General features: G+C 39.3%; 1 protein-coding gene across 4 annotated transcripts in view; it reads left to right on the top strand.

The window, feature by feature from the left end:
• axo (axotactin) overlaps nucleotides 1-15,020 on the top strand; it is a 296,029-nt gene that overhangs the window by 146,271 nt on the left and 134,738 nt on the right. For all 4 annotated transcript variants that reach the window (XM_067787399.1, XM_067787402.1, XM_067787400.1 and 1 more), the window contains exon 9: nucleotides 86-951. In XM_067787399.1, the coding sequence (XP_067643500.1) occupies nucleotides 86-951 (866 nt within the window). The remainder of the gene's footprint in view (nucleotides 1-85; nucleotides 952-15,020) is intronic.

The raw sequence follows: 15,020 nt of genomic DNA, 5'->3' as shown, positions 1-15,020 counted from the left end.
AATGCCACCACAAACTGACCATACACAACAACCACCAAACATTTATGCTTTGCACACCATCCAACAACAACAACAACAACAATAGATACGCCTCTCTTCGGACAAGCTGAGTTTTGATCTAGTGCCCGATTTGGCTAGCAATCTTACACACGCTACAGCTATTAAAATCAATAGAGCCACCTCCTGGCATTCTGTGGAGTTGGATTACAAGGCGGGCGAAATTACATTCACTGTTGACTATCATTTAAGACAAAGCCAAATGTTTGGTTTGACTTTTAATATTGGTGATAAATTAATTATTGGCAGTAGTCTTAAATCGGCCGCATCTGGTTTAGTGGGTTGCATACGCGATATTGAAATAAATGGTCATTTGATCGAACCACGTCATGTCGTGAAAACGGAACGTGTCGTTGGTGAGGTTGCGTTGGATAATTGCAATTACATTGATCCTTGTAAACGCCCAAATACCTGTGAGCATGGCGGTAAATGTTTCGTGAAGGATGATCGTGTCACCTGCGATTGCAAGCACACCGGCTATATTGGCAAGAATTGTCATTTTACCAAATATCGTAAGACTTGCGAAGAGCTGGCGTTGCTGGGCTATACAAAATCAGATGTCTATTTGATTGATATTGATGGTAATGGCGTCTTCCCGCCGGCGCATGTGAAATGTGATTTTCAAAGTTTGGAAAATGCTACAAAAACAATTGTGGAGCACAATTTGCCAAGTCAGGTGGATGTTCGCTCCTCAAGTGATAATGATTTTAGTTTTAATATTCGCTATCGCGAATTCTCGCCCGATATGCTACAGGAATTGATCTCACACTCTTTGTATTGTACGCAGTATATCAAATATGATTGTTATAAGGCGCAATTGGAGCTGCACTCGGCTACGTGGTTTACATCGTCGGCAAAGAATTTGACTGTGGACTTTTTGGGTAGCGCAAAACGGTAAGATTTTTTGAAAATGTTTTAAGAATATAAATATTGAGGTGAGATCAAGCAAACGATTTTTTCCAATCCCACTCCTTCAGACGGTAATACCTAGGCTTAAAAATCCACGCAAACATTTGGTCTTAATATAGTAATGAAAGCTTGAATCCCGCTTTAACACTCCTGAACCCGTTCCAATTAGGACCAAAATTTATATATGATATTTTTGGATTGGTACTGCCGGCTGAAGAGGTGGTACTGGCAAAATCTTTTATTTAGTTTTTGTAAGGAGCACCCTAACAAACATAAACATAACAAACATCTAAAATAGTACTAAGCATGTCTTCGAAAAATTAAAGACTCGTTCTACTCAGCTTAAGGATCTTAAGAGGCCCGAATAATCCCTGTACACTGTCGAATAATTAAGAGGTAGATACTTTGGTCTCTTCACTGTCCTTCCTGGCTAAAGAAGGATGAGACGTAGGAGCATTATCGGTGTATTTGTAATTTCCTCAATGTCTTGAGGAGAAGACGATGGAGTACGTTGTATGCATTTTGACTGCTTTCGACCAGGTAAGAGATTTTTTGTCTATTTTTAGGTCTTGGCTTTCCTACTGTTACTACCTTGAGGAGGATAAGAGCGGAATATCTTTTGTGCGTCTAAACACACTTCTGCCTTGAGACCCTAAAAGGAGGAGACAAAGGAGAATTTTCACCTCAATCGTTGGGAAAAGGTGCGAAACAGCCATGTAGGTGTTAAATAGTCTCATCGCTTTATTACCCTCCATGTCTTAAGAAGGTACAGACGATGGAGCATGCTCTATGCATTTTGACTGTTTTTGCTTTTGTAATCGTTTTTCCTGACCTTTACCCAGTGGTCACACCATGACGAAGATGAGAGCGCGGCGGTTTTACTAGTCTCCCTAACTTGTTTAGTTTGAGACGACATAACATTTTTTGTGCAACTTAACCACCTTTGTTAGGATAAGGTGTGAGGACTTTGAGACTGCTATCAAATCCCTAAAGCACATGACACAAAGTTTGCCGGAAGGATAATTAATGAGCTCATTGAACGATTATTTTAAAGTCTTTTATGTCTGTTGGACCCTGCTGCATTATTACTTCGGCCTACTAACTTTTCTCACTGCAGCATCAGTCGAACCATGCCACAATGAGTCGTCATGAAGATCTCTTCTCTGCAGACTTCCAAAAATTAGTATCAAAGAGGGTACGTTTTAGAGCCGGTTTGATTTTTTACCTATTCCAATCATATAAGCTTAATCTTTATAACGGAAGTGACATATCCCCCATATCTATCTTTAAGATAAGTTGATCTCTATGTCTGTTGCTTGTTTATGACAATGGATCAAATTGGATTTCTTGCTGAGGACAGAGTGGATTAAAGTATGTTCACTGACCGTGCTCAGTGTCCTCAAAAAATACAGTAGTGCTTCTAAACAGCTTAGCAAGCGCTAGGCCAGTCAGTGCCAGTTCTTCTTATATGGGAAGACACTAAGCTTCGATAGGTTACATGTTCGGGATAATGAATTGTGAAATCTGATGAAGTAAAACCAACCACTAAGCACTCGATGATATGCCTTTCTAGATATTCTATACGTGTCTGTTAATATCCCAAGAGTATATCTATGGAAAGACACTATAGACAATATAGGTACCTAGAACGATTCTTATTAATGTAGGTTAAGTCCTATTTGGGCATTTCACTTGTCGTTTTCCGTTATTTTCTGGTATTAGCTTTCTCATTAAAAACCTTTTTTGAATGGAGCTCGGTCTGCGCGTAGGCCGGATTATCAGAGTTAATTAACACGTAAGTAGCATTCCTACATTTTTGCCATTTTGCGGCATCTTTTATGCCTACTAATTTCAGCTGATAAACGTTGCAATGGTTGGTCATGATGAGGAATGGCGGAAGATCGTCTGACTAGGTACCACTGCCTACATTACCGCTCAATTTGGAGCCATCCCTTTTCTATTATTACTATTTAAGTATTTCATACAGGATTTACTTTAAGGCCGTTTTCAAATAATTAGCATTCAAAAGGATGAATGCCATGTTTAGTTACGATGGAGTACGAAGTCATATCTCTTCCGTTGGTACTAGCTGACTTGGACTACGTAAGACTCCGGCTACGCAACCAAATAAAGTTAATATTGCGTAGTATCCAACATCAGAAAGCCTATATCCCATATCACAAAGCTCAATCCACGCACAACCCCAGCCAGGAATATTCATCGTACATTCCACTAGACCAGCACACCATAGAGGATTATCGTCTTCAATAAAATCTCAGAAATCCAGTGCAAACCCCTAGAGGCTACAGCGCTTGCTGATTGCCCAAAATGATTCCTAAATGTTTTACCCATATGAACTGGTCTACCCATTCCCTGCATCTAGAAAATACTGTAGAACATTCAGCAAGATTTCAAGAAATTTATTCCAGACAAGGATCTCCAAATCATTTGCGCAGATAAGCACTTGGCAGCCTGTGGCCACAACCAATTGTAGATGAGAGATAATCCCACCCCACTCCGTTGCGATAAAAAAAAGCACCGTCAATGTCTAGAGAATTACCCCGAATTTTCCTAGAGTATTAATAACCTTGGCTTGCAATAGGCATGCTGCAATGTCTATATTAACACCCGAGAAAGCTTGATCCGAATGCATTGGTCAATTAAGCGATCCAACGATTTTGGGGAGAAACGTGAGACCCACTACCAGGCTTTGAAATGAAGGTGACTTGTTTTATCATGTTCTAGGTATATTGCGAAGGTTTTTCGGTTGCTGCTAGAGTTTTTTCAACGGCATCGGGTTTGACTTGCCATTCAGTCCGTTCTGGTTTTAGTAGTATGGTGTTCACAATAACGTTCCAATGGGCGCGAAACGAAACGGTTATGTGAGAAATGCTTCCGACCCATTTAATTTTTCCTACACTGGCATCGTGCACTGCACCTCTACATTTTGGGCAAATACCTTTTGTGGCAGCTAGATGCAGGAGTCCTTTTGTACTTTCAAGGCGCAGGTACTTCAACTTGGAGGCCTTCGAATAACCGCAAGCTAATCAAAATCTATATTGAGTCTCATCCATCATTCTATCTTTGTAAGCTAAAACAAGGTCTACAAAATTACATATCACAAATGATCTTTTATGTGTCCATTTAAACTTCCAATACATTGGCGAACCTGCCATTGCACATCACCAGACCAACACATAAACCACCATAACGCAAACCACAAAATGTTTCATCATATAACTAAAATTATCTCAAATATGAAACCAAATGACCAGTCAGTAGTTTACCCGTATTTCATTGTGCTGGTATAGCGGGTTTTGGCCAACTTGATAGTATTGACAAAAGCTAACGTTTACTGCCAAAACATTTCAAATCCAATATAAATCGTAATTTAATGTTGACATGACAGTTGTAAGAAAACAAACAAACTGGAAGTCATTCTGGCACAGACAACTGAACAGAAAGACCTCTTTAAGCACTAACTAACACTTGAACTTAATATTTGTGCATACATAGATTCGAGTCTGTATGTATATATGAATATAGCTTTGCTCCAATTTGCGTCTTGTCAGTCAAGCTGAAATGGTCGGCAAGTGAATTCTAAGCCACTGTGCTACAATTTGCCCCAATTCTATGAAAGCAAAACCCTCACATAAACTCCTTTATGTATATTGCATATCTACATTGGGCGCTGCATTCATGTTCATCATAATATTTGTATTTGTATTTATAGGCATATATAACGATATGAATATACGTGTATACCCTGCAGTAGCCCACCGGTAAAGAAAAGAAGTAAGAAGCACTTACAGAAACTATTTGCCTCTGGCTTGAGGGTCTTATTATTTCGAAATGAATAGGTTAGGTTAAACTGCGCTGTCTATTAGGACCTCACATATACTGAATGGATTCATAGTTGTACCAGAAGTTTGCTCAACGATAAAAAGTGAAAACCCCTATCCTAAACCTCAGACCTCTCAGGTCTCAGCCTGCCGAGCGCAGGAAATGAGCAGTGTGCGTGCTCCATCGCTTCCTCCTGCAAACCGCACTTCCTACATCTGCTGTCAGTGGCGAGACTTAAACTAAAACATGTGACGCCAGCAGGCAGTATCTTGTCAGAATACGCATCGAGAACCCTCAGTCCTTTCTTTTCTGTGTTAAGAATAACTAAGTTCGTAAAATTTGGAAGTCTTTCTTGCTTGGTCGATCATGTGCCACTGTTGCTTCTTAATCTCTGATTCAGATATTTATGTTAAAAGCTTCGATTAAGTTTTCGATAAACAGTCGATAAAAAGAAATAAATAACAAACAAATTTTCATAACAAATCTATAACTTCTCGATTACAAATATCGATAACTCTTCAATGATAAATCGTTAGCTTTTAGATAAGAAATCGTAATTTTTTTTACAGCGACAACTTTTTAATTTCAAATTTATAGGTTAGGTTGAACCTCCCGGTCCAAGAGGACCTCACATAGAGTGAATGGAACTACTACTACCAAAACTTTGTTTAACGACCAAACCGAAAAACCCTATCAAAAACCTATATTATAAAATAACTCCGTCCTCTTGGAAAATACTAGAAGCTTTCTAGGACGTATGCCACTTGGTGCTTGATGGTTTACTCCTCCAACCCACACCTCATTTATCTGCTACAACTGAGCAAACCTAATTTAAAAGCATGTGACGCTAGAGAGCAGTGTGCACTCAGAATACCAGTCATGAGTCTACAGTCGTCTCTTTTTAATGAGAGGAGTTACACTTTGCAGCCACGCGCCTTTCTTTTTTTTTTTTGCTTGGTCAAACATGTGCATCACTCGCCTTCTCTAATCTCGCCCAGTCTTATTGGGATATCTACAGTTCGAGGGATGTGCTTTTCTAGCTAGTTCATCTGCTTTTGCATTCCCACCTTTTCCCATATGCCATGGAACCCAATAGAGATTTGCGCTTCTTCCTGCTCCGATTCTTTCCAGGTAATGCTTACACCCTAACACACGTTGAGATGCTGTGCTATGCGAGATTATTGCTTAATTCCTGCTTGGCTGGTAATATAAAAGTAGACGAGGTTGCAGTTTAAGCTGTTTTCTTCCAGTGTTTCTACTGTTTTGGTTACGGCTACTACTTCCGCTTGAAAAAAGCAACATTGATCTCGAAGTTTTTTGGATCTGTTTATTTCTGGATTAGCAAAATGTAACGCAGGCCCTACTCTTTCCACTACTTTGGAACCAACTGTGCACACGTGTATCGCTTCGTCCGCCTTTGCTCACCTTTGCGCCAACAACCCACCTCTATTGTGGCTCTAAGAGCCTCTTCAAAGCGTAAATACGGAATCATGAAGTCTGTTCGGCCTGGAAATGATGCCGCTATACTACCATGGTGGTACAGTCTGCGCTCAAGATGCCCAGGGTAGAATGTGTTGTTTTCAGGGCTCCCGTGGTGCTAAGCACTGAGAGCCTACATACCCCTTCTTATTTTTTGAGCTAGGTTCTCTTTTGTGTGGCTGTTTACCAAACAAAGACTCTATTGTGGAGAATAGGCTTTACAATTGCTGTAAATAGCCAATGAGAGAGAGAGAGAGTGTGGTAAACCCCACGAATTCAAGTTGATAATTGGTAGTACCCCAGTAACAAATCTACAACTTTTCGATAACATTTCGATGATAAATGGATAGCAAACCGATAACTTGTCGATAAAAATTTGATAACTCATCTTTAGTTTTTCGTATCGATAGAAAATTATTAACACTTCGATAATCTTTCCTTCCCTTTTCTTTTCTATCTTTCCTCTCCATTCCTTTCCTCCCTTTTCCTTTCCTTTGCTTTCCTTGCTGTCTGATTTCGCTCATATCAACTCTACCTCGTACATTCTTCCCACTTTATGCCGCAGTGTAGTGACTAGAAGTGGTTATGTAGACATCAACTCGTCGATTTTCCTGCAGGGTACTCTTACTTATACTATACATACATATCTTCTACACAAGTAATTTATAGTTGAGAATAATAGTAAGCTTCTTTGGCTAGTAAAATACCACAAGTGGTAATAACACTTTGACATTCAGTGACTTGTCTACTACGTTGTTCAATATGATCATATGCTTCAGTTGTCTCTCGTTTGTTGTTTGTTTTTGTTGTCTTATGAATACATGCGAGTAATTTCTGTCAGCATTGCTGCCAACTGCAGTTGATTTGTGTACTTGCTCAGCTACGTGTAATATTGCAATAATAATGCTAACAACAAACTACATGTGCTAGTAGCACCAAATAGAAAGCGAGATTGTAGTACATATGAAAAGTGAATGTGCAACAACAATACCTATGAAACTTGACAGACAATGCAAAATGTCTTAAGGAAATTACAAGATTAGCAATGAAAATGTTTTGGGTGTGATTTTGTGATAAAAGCATGCAAATTACACGAAGTTTCAAAAGTACTTAGTAAAGGAAAATCTTAAAGAATTGTACATGATAACAAATTGTGTTTACATGCAAATGGAATTCGTACGCAATGCGGATATCTTATAAGTAAGAGTGAAAATAGATCACTTTAATTTGGGAAGATTTTATTTTATTTTCTAATCACAAAATGTATTTTGTATTATTATATATTTCATATATTTCGTTGATAATTTACTTAGTCTTAATTTATTGCAAATCAACAAATGTGGTCATACTGTTACGAATATTAGCAACACTAAGAAGCGGAGAGCAACGCACAAACACATGCAGATATCTTATCTGAGATGCTCCCAAAAGTATGCAATTGTAATTGTGGAGGTGTCGCTCACAAATAAACGCGCATATGAGAAGCTATACACCTGCATCTGTAGTTATAATTATATGGCAGTAACTAAGTAAATTCTGGAAGCGCCTAGAAGATGCAACGAGGAAATCACAGAGTATAAAAGCACCAATAGTAGAGGCGCGAGAGTCAGTTTGAATTAAGCACGCTATCTGTCGAGCAATAGTAGAGTTATTTATTAAAAAAAAAAAAAAAAAAAATGTAAGGCGCGATAACCTCCGAAGAGATCTAAGGCCGAGCTTCTCTTCCAGAAGAGTTATTTATTGTGAAGTACTTTAATAAAGGTCATTTTGCATTACTAAATATTGGAGTTATTTATTCAACAGTTTAGTGATTCGAACTTAGCAGAAGGTTGCAAATAAGAGGATTTACAGTAAATTGGTTACAATACTATAAATAGGTTACTCGATCTCATATTTATTAGTGACAATATAAATTGTGAAATCAGTGAATGTACAAATCCAATCACTCATAAGGACAGGTATCACCTACCCTTGGTTATTAATGATTCAAGTTTCGGTTCGAGGTCAAGGCCAGAACAATAATTTTTTTCTAATGATAATTATTGTTATTTTTTAATTTTTCTAATTTGAAAAATTGTATTTTGTTTTTGGAATAGTAAGTAGAAAATTTTTCAGACAACCTGCCATAGCTTCGCAGATAGATCCATTTCGAAGGGTGCTAAGCCTTCATCATCAGTACGATTTAGACACACTGCGCTAACTATTTAGCTATACAGCGGTGGTTTGTTTGACTGGCAAATTTGCTACTTCTATTCCTTTTACCAACTATATTTATTCAGTGTTGCGCCATCTGGTGCAAATCACTGATAATGCTATTTTTTTTTTTTTTTTTGTTTATTGTCAATTACTTTGTTTGACATTCCCACGTGCTCATGGCCTATTAACAATTGTTTTTGTTCTATCCTTGTTCTGGCCTTGAGCTCGAATCGAACCTTGAATCATTTATAAATAGGGCGATAAAACAAAAACACTTGGTTATTAATTTTAGTTTTTATAGTTATGCACAGGATACTTCTGAAAGCAGATTTACTTTTAACTTTAATTCGTTTGATTTTCCCAGTTTTAATGGTTTTTTATCTGAAATAGACTGGGAAGTGGTACTTGAGGGACTGGATACTTCTAATAGTTTCCTAACTTTCAAATCTATTCTATTAAATCAATGCCTGCATAAAATTCCTATGAGAAGAATGAGGCTTTACAAACTTCCGTGGTATACGAAAAAGTTGAAAGAATTGAAGAATTTCAGAAATAAATATCTGCGTAAGTTTAAACATACGAAGAACCATTTGTTCTTCACTAAATACAAGCAATATTTGAAGAAATTTAATAATTTGGATAAGCTTCTGTATACCAACTATATTCATACAATCGAGTCTAATATTAAATTGAATCCGAAAACATTTTGGAGCTATATCAAGTCCAAAAAAGGTTGCTCCAGTATACCGTCTGGAGTCTTCCTTGATGGCCACTCAGCGCGAACATCATGTGATACAGCCAACATATTTGCGAAGTTTTTTTAAATCAAACTTTTCTGCCGACGATATTTTTCTATCGTTTGATGCCTCTACGAATCTTAACACTGCTCTAAACTTTGGTGCCCTCTGTCTCTCTTCTAATGATATTCGTAATGCTATTCTCGTCTCAAACACACGTTAATGGGTTTTCTTCAGTCCGGTTAAAAACTGCCGACTCAAGTTTTTCTTTTAAGAATAATTTTTAGTAAATCTCTATCGTCCGGTACGTTTACTAACGAGTGGAAGCTCACCTCTATTACCCCCGTCTTTAAAAGTGGTAACAAAAAGGATGTGCGTAATTGCAGACCTATTTCAAAGCTTTCGACCATTTCCAAAATTTTTGAGCATGCTGTTAGTGCCAAGTTGAGTTTTGCGGTTAAGTCTTTGATATCTCTCTTCCAGCATGGCTTTGTCGCTGGTAGATCAACAGTTTCTAATCTTGCTATTTTTAGCGAATATAATGTTGAATCTTTTTCTGCAGGTTTTCAGATTGATTGCATTTATACTGAATTTTCAAAAGCTTTTGACAAAATCCATCATAGTGTTTTAATTAAAAAATTTGGCTGCCTTGGTTTTCACTGTTGTTATTGTTGTTGTTGTAGCGATAAGGTTGCTCCCCGAAGGCTTTGGGGAGTGTTATCGATGTGATGGTCCTTTGCCGGATACAAATCCGGTACGCTCCGGTACCATAGCACCATTAAGGTGCTAGCCCGACCATCTCGGGAACGATTTATGTGGCCACATTAAACCTTCAGGCCATTCCCTCCCTCCCTACCCCCAAGTTCCATGAGGAGCTTGGGGTCGCCAGAGCCTCCTCTGTTAGTGAAACAGGATTCGCCGCGGATAGGTGAGGTTGACAATTGGGTTTGGAGAAGCTATATATTGCGCTGGCAACCTAAAAGGTTGCGCTACACAGCCCTTTGAATCTGGTATTTTAGTCGCCTCTTACGACAGGCATACCTACCGCGGGTATATTCTGATCCCCTAACCACTCTTCGTTTCTTGTATGGATAGAGTCTTATTTAAGTAACAGACAGTGTGTTGTTTCCATAGATGTACATTCATCTAGTCCATTTGTAGCCACTTCTGGGGTTCCCCAAGGAAGTATATTAGGTCCACTTTTATTTATCTTATTTATTAATGACGTAAGTAGTTGCTTTTCATTCGCGTAGTGTTTGCTATATGCCGATGACTTAAAGCTATTTTCTGCCATTAAGACGCCAGATGATGCCTTAATGTTGCAGAATGACATTAATAAGTTGCACCAATGGTGCGTGAACTCTCGTATCTCTTTGAATCCGTCCAAATGCTTTCAAATGACCTACTCGAAGTCAATTAATCTTCTAACTACAAATTATAGTATTTCTAATTGTGAGCTTCAATGTGTTAATAAGATTAAGGACCTTGGTGTTGTCTTTGAAAATAAGTTTTCTTTTCGTAAGCACATAAATTTCATAAGCTCTAAATCATATTCTATGCTTGACTTTGTGAGGCACAATGCTGCCAAATTCTCTGATCCCTACACGTTTAAGCTACTTTACACATCTTTTGTTAGGTCTCATCTGGAATATGGCATTTTTATTTGGAGACCAAGTAGTCAAACTGCTATTGCCAGAATTGAAAGAATACAAAAAATTGTTCTCAAATATGCCCTCCGCCCTTGAAACTCTGATCTTACACCCGCATACTCTGCGCGACTTCTGCTTTTAAGCCTTAAGTCTTTAGAAAATCGCAGATCAGTACTCTGCTTGCCATTTACGTATGATATTATTAATGGGTCCGTTGACTGTCCATATTTATTGGATAGGATTCGATTTAATATTCCTCGGAGGTGTCTTCGCAGTTTTTATCCATTCTATTGTGACAATGTTAAAACCAACTATTCCAGTAATGCTCCCATTGCTCGTGCTCTCCGTGAGTTTAACTATATAAGTACTGTTGTACCTCTAGACTTTTCTGCTCCAAAAGCGAAACTGTTAAATATTTAAAAATCTACTTTCTAAGTACAATATATTATTTTTCAAATAATTATCTCTTATTTCTAGTTTGTATCATAGTCTGTAAGGATTTAAGTCCATTGACTAATTGAAATAAATAAATAAATAAAACAAGTAAGGACGGGACTTCATACCTTTCATCAATGGGGCTGAACAATAATCTTATCCCATTCGTAATATCCAAATAATCAACTGTAAAAGATATGAAATATTTAGTGAACAGATGTACATACCTAAGCGATTTTTAAGATAAATATAAAAAAAAAATTATAAAAATAAAAAATAAGTAGATACTTTTTGTGAGGATGGTAAGTTTCACGTTTTTTGTGGTCTGCACAGGTTTGACCATGAATCACATATCTTAACAACATATAACGCAACCGTAAGTATTTGGTGAAATTTGAAGCTTCTAGCTATTCAAATGGTGTAGAAATTGCGAAAAGTTTATTTTCTGAAAAATCGGTTGCATGTGGGATATATGCTATAGTGGTCCGATCCGGCCGGTTCCGACAAATATCTAATCGGACATATAAATAAACCCGCTGTTGTTGTTGTCGTAGTAGTGCTTCGCCCCATCCAATAGGTGCGAGCGGTCACAAATTGTCATCATTATCCTCTGATGGGAGTCCAAGGAAACTGTCTGTTTCAACAGGGGTGGACCATAATGAGAGGTGTGTTAGAGGCGTTGGTTCCACATTACAATTAAAGAGATGGTTGGTGTCATGTGGGGACACATTGCAAGCAAGGCATACATTTTGTATATCGGGGTTGATTCTGGTAAGAGTTTAACCTATTACAGTATCCAGATCGAAGTTGAGCTATAGTGACTCGCGTTTCCCTGGGGAGTGTGCGTTCCTCTTCCGCAAGTTTTCGGTACTGTACTTTGAGTACAGGATTCACCGGGCAATTCCTGGCATAAAGGTCCGACGCCTGTTTGTGGAGTTCACTGAGGACCTGCTTGTGTTTTTTGACTTCATACGACTGATTTCTCAGATGCCGTATTTCCTGATAATGCTTACGGAAATGACTCATTAAGCCCCTGGGCGGTGTTGGCACATCAATCAGATGCCTGTTGGGATGCCCAGCTTTTGGCTATGTTTCTGAACTGTTTCGTTAGCATCTCTATTCTCTTCTGATGGAGAGTATTCTCGCCTCATTATGTAGATGGTTTTCTGTGGACATAAGAAGAGAGCTCGGGCCGGTTCTGAGAGTAGAAGTTAAACAAAAGTGGGAATAGGACACCACCCTTGTTTAATTATTCTTGGTTTTGATGTTTCGTTTCTAAATTGCACAGATGCCTGCCGACCACCCAGATAATTTTCGGGGAAGGGTAGACCCTTCCAAGTCTTGCAGTAACGTGCAATGGTTGACTGTACCAAAAGCTTTTAATAGGTCTAGCGCAACGAGTACTGTTCTATGGTGAGGGTTTTGATTTAAACAACCGCAATTTATCTGGGTGCTAATGGCATTTAGCGCGGTGGTGGTGCTATGGAGTTTTCTGAAGCCATGCTGATGACAGGCTAGCTGCAAATTTGCTTTGAAGTAGGGGAGCAAAATAGTTCAATCGTCTTGGCTACTGGCGATAGGAGAGATAACGGGCGATATGATTCTCCTATGCTAGCTGGTTTCCCAGGCTTTAGTAGCGGGACCACCTTGGCCATTTTCCATTTTTCGGGAATGATAAAGGTGGCAAGAGACAGGTTGAAGACATGTGCTAAATATTTGAAACCCTCTTTCCCTAGGCTTTTAAGCATCGGTATGGCTATGCCCTCTAAGCCCACTACTTTGGATGGTTTAGCATGACCGATGGCATCCTGAGCCGCTTTGGCGGTGATGGTAATTGGACACGCGCTGAATTTATGTTTATGTGCGTGTCTGTTGGCCCTCCGTCTATCTTTATCAACCGTAGAATGCATTATATATTGTCGGCAGAAAGCGCTCGGGCATCTTTTCGCATCCAACAACACTTTATCGCCAAAGGCGATGGTGTGATTGTTCTAAGCGGATTCGATAGGAACTTTACGGTGGACCAAATCTTACCTACACCGGCAGAGAAGTTACAACCGCTTAGGTGCTCCTTGCATTTCACCCGCTTGTGTTCATCAACAAGCAATCTGATGCGTTGGTATATATCCCTTATGTGGGGGTCGCTGGGATCGAGCTATCTTATAAGGTCACGTTCTCTCGCTAAATTTGCGGCCTCCGCTGGAAAGTGAGGCTGAATTTGGGGAATTCTACCGGCGGGAATGAAGCGAGCCGAGGCGGATTCAATGACCTTGCGGAAGGCACGCTCCCCTTGGCGAGCATCAGTCGGGATAGGGAGGGTAGCAAAGCGGTTGTCTGTAAGGATTTGTATTGTAACCCCAAATATACCCGCTCACCAAATTTCATCAAGATATCGCAAAAATTGAGGGACTAATTTGCATACAAACAGCCAGACGGACATGGCTAAATCAACTCAGCTCTTTGTATTGATTATTTAGGTATAGTTATTGGTACTTGGACTTACAATTTTGAGATTCGCGACAAACTTAATATACCATTTCGTTTTCATGAAAGGTATAATAAGCACGTTGTTTTATTAAAAACCAATTATACGTAAATATTTTCATACCAGCTATAAAGATGGGTACTGTGCGTATACGTAACATTTTATCTGAATTAAAAATTGTGAAATAGCCACACATTTCCAGAGAAAAGACGGAAATTTGTCAAACCCGTTGTAAAAACTCATAGCGTTCCTTCTGGAGCTTACGAGCCGTATACGCGATACTGACCAACATAGCCAGGGTAAGGGCGGCATGTAGGAGGATCACTGACAGCTCTTATGTTAGGTTAGGTTAGGTGGTAGCTGCCCTGATAGGGAAAGCTCACTTGGACAACATCAAGGCCCGTTTTGATACCACATGCAATAAAATTTCGGTGACGGAGCTCTATCTATTTAGAGAATCGTTGCATAGCAACTATATAGTTTCGAATGCGACCGATCTCAACATTGGATAAATCCTCCGGATTTCCAAGTGAGTCGCGATCGAAGTACTTTCACCTAGTTCTGGCAGAATATGAGCAATCAAGAATAAAGTGATTCGATGATTCCACCGCATCATTCTCCATACAGCTACAGCAGAATGGGGTCTACAGTATATTGATACGTCCTGCATGGATTCCCATTGGACAGTCCCCTGTCGCCAAAGGCCATTGATAGATAAGCCTTAGTGAATCCATTTATTTCGGTAAAACGCCTGCCATCCCCTTTCTGCAAGAAATATCTTGCTACCCTGCAAGAGCTCGTGTCGGCCCAACTCTTTCTGAGGTCACCCTAGGCCCATCTATGCAGGAGCAAACCACAGCTGGCCAGCGGAATCCCGAAATCCGTACTGCCATCTTCATCCGGTTTTTTTTTACCGATGCGACCTAAGAGATCCGCTTGACAGTTGCCCGGGATATCACTATGGCTCAGGACTCTGATAATCTTAATCATAAAATAGTTCGATGCAATCGCAAACGAGGTTAGGCACTCAAGGCCTTGATAGCCGCTTAGTTATCAGAGTAGATATTAAATCCTCTAACCGTGGTAGCCCTGGATTGCATTTCTGAGAGCTCTCATGTGCAGCATATTCTTTAAGATAATACTCTCGATTTGACCAAATTAAGTTCCTTATTGATTTCAATTCCCGTTATTTCACTAGCACCCGCCCACCTTTCAGTTCGTTCACTGAAT

The sequence above is a fragment of the Eurosta solidaginis genome, chromosome 5 (genome assembly GCF_040869045.1).
Source record: "Eurosta solidaginis isolate ZX-2024a chromosome 5, ASM4086904v1, whole genome shotgun sequence".
NCBI classification, from domain to species: Eukaryota; Metazoa; Arthropoda; class Insecta; order Diptera; family Tephritidae; genus Eurosta; species Eurosta solidaginis.
The sequence above is the reverse complement of the archived record's forward strand: the minus strand, read 5'-3'. Positions and strand labels throughout refer to the sequence as shown.